Here is a 9,347-nt window from a genome sequence, read left to right on the forward strand (position 1 = left end):
AGTCTAGGACCAAAACCTCGAAGAGATTTTAAACCTTGAATTGGATTGCTAAAATTGGTATACTTTTGTGGGAATAGATCCTTTGCTTAATGTTTTTTTATATTAGATCTTTTGATTCTAATTGCTCCATTTGATGCATGTTGGCATTTAGTTTAGTTAATTTAAAGAGTTTTGGGGATTGTTTGTTAGTGTAGGGTGTATTTTTATTTAATTTATGCTGACAGGATCTAATAGCCTTCAATATTAGTAGACCTCTAGATTGCGTTGGTAATGTGTTTAGTATTAGCACCTTTGGCGGCCGGCTAGAGGGGAGTGAATAGCCCCTGCACAAATTAAGCAAATGAATCTTTCTCGACTTATAACTTAATTAAAATAACACTTGCATAAGAATAACAAAAGAGACTAAAAGGAAAGAGGCACAACAGATTTACTTGATTACAACTAGAGAGGTTGTTAATCCAAGGCAGATGAAGTCGCACTAATTTCTCCTTCGGGCGGAGAAGCCTCTTTACAGCAATGAACGCACAGAAACAGAAGCTAAACAGAAACTGAACGAGTACAAGTGGTGTTTCTCTTTTTCTTGTTGTTGTTAGCTTCTGGGAGCATGGCTGCTTATATAGCCCTGCTCGGGGCGCCTAGAAGGATTCCAGGCGCCTGGAAGGAATTCTATCCCCAACGCAACGTTCAAACGCCACATTGAAATGGCTAAGAATCGGGTTCCGAGCGCCCAGAAGGATTCCGGGCGCCCCGGACTGGTTCGAGCGCCCTGGTCTGGTCCAGGCGCTCGGGGCCTAGAAGTTAACCTTTTGCTGACTTTTGGTCCTGGCCTCCTGTTTTGGTTCCACTCGCAACGGTCCGCGTCTTTCGCTCCGATTTCGCTCGCTTGGGTGATTTCGACCATCCGAAATAGAGCTCACCCGAACCCGACTGGCTTTCTCGAGCAAGCTTCCGCTCCGGCTTCTCGCCACTCGAAAACGCAGTGCGCCTCCTTCTTGTCCGTCTGCGTACTCTTCCACGGCACCTCAACCCTCAGACGCACCGAGCCTGTCGGCTCTCTCCCGTGTCGTCCTTCTCGCTAGCTGCGTCTTTTGCTCGACGTCTTGTGCTCCTTAGTTCCTGCACACTTAGGCGCAGGGTTAAACACAACATGATCTAACTTAACTTGTTTGATCACATCAAAACTACCTTGGGGTACCAACATTTAGAAGCATCTTTAGCTCTTTCTAAATTGTGTTTACAGTTGATTTTTTAGAGATTCATCTAACAAGAGCACATTGGTCTATTTTGGTTTATTTCCTCAATGTATATTTGAGGTGGGTAACTCCTCTCTTTGGTTTCCTGTTAAACTTTCCCCCATGTATGCAACTGAAAGTTGAATCATTTAAATTGTGATTATAATTGTACTTATTCATGATTTTCAAATGGGTTTAAAATGGTATATAAATGCTGAAATGGTTGGTACTTAAAGTTAACTGATAATATACAATATTGGGCATCTATAAAAAGTTAAAGTTCTCTTTTCTTTTCTTCATTTGTATAGATGCTTTAAAATGGAATATCATGTGGGATCATATTTGAGGTAATGTCTTTATGCTCATTTTAATTTTCTAGTTGATGTTTATCGTTGCATACTTAAGTTAACTGATAATATACAACATTGGGCATCTATAAAAGGTTAAATTTATCTTTTCTTTTCTTCATTTGTATAGATGCTTTAAAATGGAATATCATGTGAGATCATATTTGAGGTAATGTCTTTATGCTCATTTTAATTTTCTAGTTGATGTTTATCGTTGCAAACTGCTACCTCTAACTAAAGTTTGGCTCAATATAAAATGAAACATGCATTCTTGTGGGACAATTTGAACATGGAACTTATAAAATAAAGCATTGTTAATTCTAGAATAAAATTAACAAACGGTGGCTTAGGTAAGCCCCTTAAATATAATAAAGCTACAAAATGTGAAATTGCTTCAAATGTGTACCCTTAAAAGTGAAATAAGATAACACTTGAATGAAATCCCTAAAGTGATTAAGTGGTTCATATAAAAATGAAACAAATGCTAAAATGTGTGACCTTCAACCATAGAGTTTCTGTCCGCACTAGTCCGCCCTATATTGCATGTGTTGCAAGTGATTATCATTACATGGTGTGCTATATTGCTATTTATCACCAGCGAAGACATCAGACCATTTATCATATAATACTACTTATACTCTATGGATATGGATTCAGTGATTCACTTTTTTAGTACACTTATCTATTGTAAACAATATGAAGATGAATAAATGTGATTATTAACTAGTGATATAAAGATTGAAAGTTATGTGCTCACTTGAAATTGTAAGCTAAAATGTGAATTTATTGATCTTTGAATTAGATTATAATTTCATACACATCTCGTCTTCTTAAGGGCAGCCTTGGCACAATGGTAAAATTACTATCGTATGACCTTGTGGTCACGAGTTCAAGTCGCGGAAACAACCTCAAGGTAAGGCTAAATGTTCTAAATGGCGGCCGAGGCAGCCGCCTAGACGGGAAGCGAGCATCAACCGCACCGCCTCAAGCAAAGGTCATGCTTTAAGCAGTAACTCACCTCCTTCCACACTGTCGTACCTAGAGTTGTTGCCGCCGTTTCACCACCGCTACACATCCGAACGTGTCACGGGCCCGGCAACAATTGGCTCGAGCTCGGCGATCAGCGACAGGCTCGAAAACATCGCTCAAGCCCGATAACGGGCCCGAAAGCGTCGCTCGAACCTGGTGACAGGCCCGGAAGCGTCACTCAAGCCCAAACACGTTGATTGATCTCAACGACGGGCCTAAAAGTGTCGCCTGAGCCTGACGACAGGCCCGGAAACGTCGCCCAAGCCTGGCGACGCGTCGCGCGATCACGACGACGCGACGGACTCGTCGCTCAGCCAAAACAGAGTACGACTTTATTAAACTTTAGGTTAATAATTTTAATCAACACCTAGCCAAGGATGCCAAAAATGAACCCGACCCGCCAACCCAAGTCGACCCGAAAAATATTGAGTTCAAGTTTGGGGTTTTTGGATTAGGGTCTGATTCAAGCTACGGAGTTTTCAGGTTGTGTTAGGATCGGGTTGAATTCGGGTTGACCCGTGTTGACCTGAATTTAGGGTTTAGTGGATTTTTTGGGTTAAATTAAATTTTATTTTGAAAATTATATATATCAATATCAAGGTTAGTGCGATAAAGATGAAGTATTGAAATAAAAATGATACTCCAAGGGAGGCAATGATGTTAGAAGAGAAAAGAAGTGATATTCTGAGATACAGTAATAGCAAGAGTAATTACAGTACTTCTAATGTTAGCAGTGAGAATATATAAAAGTGTTGCATTCAAACAGGTGGGACTAGGGTTCCAATATCAACTAAGAGGAGAAATGCTGGGAGAGAATGTCACAGAAGACAGTAAAAGTCACACCAATTCGGAAAAAAAAAATGGAAAAAGAGATAACTGATTACCTCCTTTTAAATCCTACAAGCAATAAAAATCATGGATGACAAGAGAAATACTCTCGAAAATATAAATGCAACGATCCTTTGCTAAAGTCAAGGAGAATTGGTAATTTCCTTCGTTTACCTTTTTCAAAACAATCTTTTTAAAATTTGAAGCCATTTTTCTCATAAAGAATCTGCAATGTTTCCTCAATGATGTCCTTTTAAACCTGCCATTATATTTGCTCCCTATTTCCTTTTTCTTAAGATCCTTGGTTTTGGTATTTAGATTATCACAGATCTAAGCCTGAACCAGAATTTTGACCACACTAGTGCATCAAGGTCACAGCCTCCCTGCCCCTCAAATAGGAAACCTAATAAATAAACTCTAGAAATCAGCTGCTCTAATACCAAGTTAAAAGTAATGGTTATTCAGTCAAAATAGGACTACTTATATAAATATATATATGAGACCATGACAATGATAACTAATCAAGACATCAATCATCTGAGACCCATCTATGTATTTTAATTTTCAACACAGGTGAAGTTTTAGAATCGCCTCCGACAGTAATGCCTATGCAACAAATACCATCAAAACCATAAAAAATTACCGACAGCTTTTAAGAAATTATACTTTCATACATAAGGACAAATCAAACTATGGCTAATTATATCAATAAATATTAAGACCATAACAATGATAACTAATGAAGATGTAATTCCCCTATGACTGAACTATTGGGACATGAGAAGTTCCTACAACCTTTTTACATAAGGGCATGATGTGCATGATCAGAAAATAAAGTTATCCAGCCAAAGTATACTATTAAATGACGAAAATAGAGATGAAATAGTATTCAAATATGGAAAGGAAAAAAAAGAGTTCAATGGAGTAAATCAGGAATCAACTTACAGGCATTGAAAAAGATTCTTCTGACGCATTGTAACAAACACTGTCGCTCAAGAAAATATTGAAACAAAATCTTCAAGAGCAAAACCATCTTAATGTCAGCATTAAACAAAAAAATAAAAAGCAAATTAATCGTGGAATAAACTCTACCAGCAATAACTGCTAAATAACAGGAAAGTATTGGCATTAATTGACTAAATGCAATATTCAGAATATTCAAGTGTCTATATTGCCAACTGGCATTATTTGACCATCAATGAAATAGTAGTTAATCACATAATATCAGACATAGTGTATGATTTTGTAGAGGACAAATTGAATGATCATTTCCTTCCTAGCATCTACATGTGAGTGAAAACAGAAAATTACATTTGGCATAGAACTTTTATAAGGGTGAATTTGCATAGAATACAATCACAAACTTACAGCAGAAAGGTTTTTTCCATGATTCTACAATTTACACAGGCACATAGGTGAGGGACCCAGGAACCAATATTCACATTCATGCAAAAACAAATTATTTAGAACTATTGTTGAGCTACACAATACATCAAAAGATCTCAATGCAACTAGGTTGTTGTTCTCCTTAGTCAATTGGTTATGGGATAAACTACAAGTTCAACACCATTTCAAAATATTCTGAAAGTGGAAGCCAATAAAAGTTATAATGTAGAAAGAAATTGCCTCATTTTTCCTATGTAAGTTTCATTTTTCAAGGTTACTACTTTTTGCAATAAACATGACTTTTATGGATGAAAATAGGCTCATTGAGAAAGGTTAATTGCTAAGTTGCATAGGCATCACAAACCAAGTTACTAGAGAATTCATAGTAAAACTAGTGCAGCATAAAAAGATTTAGTTGAGCTTGTTGAAATTAAAGGATTTTCAATTTAATAAGGTATTTACAATCCTAACCAGCCACAATATTTTTCACGTTACATTTTACAGATTTGATATTAAAATCAAGCAAAACCAGGTCAGCCACAGTTTATTTGTATCAGAATCTACAGTTTTTTAAACTATGATGCATGGTCGATATTTACATCACCAGAACAAACATGTATAGGATTTTTTGTTTAGTCACAATTAAGAAGTGGCCTATGTGAACACTTAAGTGTTTTTAGACAAGAGACTGCCTCAAATAGGCAACATGCAGTACTTTTAGTTATACAAAATAGTGGACCATCTACATAGTAGGGGAAAAAAGATCTGGTTCATTTGATGATGAGGAATTTATGAGAACTTTTTGATGATCTTTCTCCTCCTAGAGATGATTAATTTGAGTGATTAAGAAACACTAGACTAAGTTTTGATATGAGCATGTAACTTATAAAATGTTGAACAATTTTACAAATGATAAGACACTATAGATATTAGCCATATTGTTACTTACAAAAATGGCCAACTCTACAAATTGTGTGTTTTACATTGATGGCAAACCCTTGTGCAATTATGAATTAGATGGAAAATTAACTAATATGCCCCCACATACTTTCATATGCATTATGGAATGGGTTGATTACGTATTGTATGCATACACTTCTTAAGACATGGTATGACCATTAGATTATATTGTTGCTTTAATTTTTTCATATTTCTATTGGAGTTTAGCATCAATAATCATGTTAAAATGCATTGATTAAGTAAGATCAAATTCTAAGACACCGCAACTAGCATAATAATCAAGTTACCCGTTTAGATTTGTGTCAACTGCATACAAATTGGTTGTGTTTGCATTTAATTATTTGACATGATTGCTTGTTGTGTTAATACTGATCATGTGGATCACGAGAAAAATAATCATCATAGTCTGTATACAGTAGTCTTTAATTATTTGAGATTCCAAATAAACCATTGCAGCATAGGATCAGTTTAATATATTCCTACGACAAATTGGTTGCTACAGGATAAAGGAGAGAGAAATCAAGAGTATTGTCTTATTGCATTACTATTCTACGTCATCTAGACTTGTAACTATGTCCTTATTTTGATAGATGGAGCAGGACTTTTATGATAAGAAAGCCACTATCAAACCAGTCAACGCCAAACTTAAAACCCACCTTGTATGTTGATAATGATAGCTAAATCAATCTAACCAAGTATCAGAATAACATCAGTGGTGGATCAAAAACATTGAAGCCTAATCACAGCTAGCAAGAAAATGCTAATATGTAGGACTAAGCTAAGAATGAGTTAAAGCTAATAAAATAATATATTGAAATAAGATATCAAACAAAGAGTGGCTTGATTGCAACAAATATGAGTGGAGTTACTCATGATGCATCATGCCTGACATTGTTCAGCTAGTGAACAAATTAGGTGAAGAGTGCTAATCTAGAAAAGACAAAATCAAAACACAACACAAACAAATGGAAAGAAGAATATAACTTACAGAATGTAAAAATTCTTTATCATCACCATCAACAGTTGAATCACTAATCCTGGGGTGTCGGTGAACAAGTATGTATGACTGCACTTCATTTAAACACTAAATACCACATGAAATTGCTTCAGAATGTGTATGCTAATTAGGAAATTTTCAGAAATCTAAAAAGGATAGTAAGTTATAATATGATTATTTACAAATGTTCAGTTAAATTTTTCATTCCTCCACAAAATTTTGTGATTTTAATGGGTAATACAGAGATAGATTTATGGAACAGAAATAGTATTTTTCATACTAAATTAACTATTTCCAAAAGCAAAGAATTCAGTGTCACCGGAGTTCAAAATACAAATGGCTTGATAAGAAGACATGCACACAACTTAGAAAGAGCCTAGGTAATGCGGTAGGCCATATAATATTAATGGAAACCTTCCCAGTATGATCTAAATGGAAAAAAAAAAAAAAAAGTGCCTACGAGATAAGCATTATTTATATATCCTTATTTAAAAGCACTTTAAGAGGATGATACAACACTGAGAATCTTTTCAGATTCAAGTTACAGTGCTCAACATTGAGGATGAGTCATTAGTTTCGCAAAGGCCAACAAAAATATTGTATTAATCATGAATTCAGTGAATGCATTCAACAACAGAAATTGGTTGTCTATCTGTGTAGATAGAAATCGTTCAATGGATGAAGACATCATGTTGATGGACCAACTCAACTGAATCACAGAAACTAACCTGAGATTTTTGACATGCAATAATAGAAGACACAGAAAGACATCCAAAACTTCAGAAGAACTAATCACCATTTAATTGGACAACCATAGATACATTGTCTTGTTGAGGGATGAATGTCTAATGAATAGTCATCTATCCAAAAAAACAACTATGGGGTCATAATATGTCTAATAAATAGACTTCGTGAAGAACCTCATGAATATCCAAAAAAAAACTATGGGATGAATGTCTTATGGATAGTTATCTAATGAGTGTCTAGATTTAACAACCTCTTCAATCATAGGCTTCGTTAAGAACCAAATATTGACAGCTACAACAGTACTGCAAGATTGAGTAAGTTTTGCTGGCAATCCATAACATGTGGCTTCCAAAGAAAGGAGCTAATGTCCAACATTGACTCCTGGAGAGATAAAACTAGTCAAATTGACTCCTGGCTATCCATAATATTCACCAACTCAAGAACTAGAAGGAAGAAAACAGAAGAAACTCAGAAGTAATATTTTAGTCAAATAGACCTATTAAATTTTCAACTGATTACCAGAAACAATTTTTCACCTAAAAAGACCCAACAATGGCATAATGGTGAAGTGCTAGGAATGTACTTTTGGAGTACTCTTTGGCAAGCCAACTTAATTAAATAAGCAAGAATTTCTTATTAAATGTGGAATGTTTGTACTAATATCATATATGATATATCAGTTTTAAACACCTCATATGACACAATAAACTTACATAACAGAATTGTTACAAATGCAACTTATATAGTACAACATGTTTGTGAAGCCTATGATTTCAACAACCACCAAAGATGCATTACACTATTCTTTAGGGGAAAAAACAAGTTTCTTATGAGACACGTGATGTAATATACAACATGAAAAAAAACCAACGAAAAAATTGTGAAACAAATCAAAAGCACGGGATAAACATATCTAGAATCAGCTCTCTGCGAATCACCCCAAGTTTCACTTCAATTTTTACTTGGTTAGTAATTTTCAAACGATGGATACAGCGTCTGATTAACTAAACATATGGTGCTACCTCAAGTGATTGTGACAGTATTAGGATGAGAACGGAAGGAGGGTGGAGGAGGCAAGCAAAATACCATGTATTCACTAACTCGAAGAGCGTCTTTTTTCAGTTCAGGCTTCACAAGGAGCCGATGTGAACCCACGGCTAGTTCCGGGGAGTCTAGAGCGAGTCTGGATGTTTGATCTGGGGGTTTGAAATATGCAATGGAATTCAAAAACCAGGCGCGGTGTCGCTTGAGATTCTCCACCTGAAAGACGCCAAGATCAGGATCAGTCCTTTAATTCGAAATCTGAGCGAAAAAAAAAAAAGGCGGGAGGGATGTAGTTGACACCAGGTGATCGGGAGGGTCATTGGAAGGAGGGATCTTGTCGAGCTCGCCGAAGAGTCCAACGAAGGAGTCCCACCAAAGAGACTCGTCCACGAGCTTCGGGGAAGCAACGGCGCTCGCCATTGCTTTGCCGGCAAGGCGGCCTGCTTTCCTGGTTGAATCCCTTCGTTAAACCCTAGCGCAGCAAATAAAGGCCTCTTCTCCACTTCGCCTTCTGGAAAAGGCGGAAACACGAACGCGGGCTTCTCCACTGTGCTGGCTCTTTATGCAAAAAAAACAAAAATAAAAACATTTAAGCAGTGCAACCTCAGAAATTGAGAAAATCTCATTTTTATCCCAAACTTTTACTTTACCCCGCGGCATTTCAGATTATTCCCAAACATTGTGAATAATGAATCCTCTCTGCTTATTCAGCAAATAAAAAGAGGAAGAATAAAATAATAATTATTATTATTATTATAATAATAAGCCATAAGTTAT

At 36.2% G+C, this 9,347-nt stretch overlaps 1 protein-coding gene across 3 annotated transcripts in view; it reads right to left on the bottom strand.

The window, feature by feature from the left end:
- The window catches only part of LOC122016720, a 73,042-nt gene extending 63,926 nt beyond the window's left edge, over nucleotides 1–9,116 (bottom strand). For all 3 annotated transcript variants that reach the window (XM_042574111.1, XM_042574110.1, XM_042574109.1), the window contains exons 1-4: nucleotides 8,871–9,116; nucleotides 8,613–8,786; nucleotides 6,771–6,866; nucleotides 4,382–4,451 (exon numbers count right to left, since the gene is read on the bottom strand). In XM_042574111.1, coding sequence (XP_042430045.1) covers nucleotides 4,382–4,451; nucleotides 6,771–6,866; nucleotides 8,613–8,786; nucleotides 8,871–8,990 — 460 coding nt within the window. In that variant the 5' untranslated portion in view covers nucleotides 8,991–9,116. The remainder of the gene's footprint in view (nucleotides 1–4,381; nucleotides 4,452–6,770; nucleotides 6,867–8,612; nucleotides 8,787–8,870) is intronic.
- Between the last annotated feature and the right edge of the window lie 231 nt (nucleotides 9,117–9,347).

Source organism: Zingiber officinale, chromosome 8B (assembly GCF_018446385.1).
Source record: "Zingiber officinale cultivar Zhangliang chromosome 8B, Zo_v1.1, whole genome shotgun sequence".
NCBI classification, from domain to species: Eukaryota; Viridiplantae; Streptophyta; class Magnoliopsida; order Zingiberales; family Zingiberaceae; genus Zingiber; species Zingiber officinale.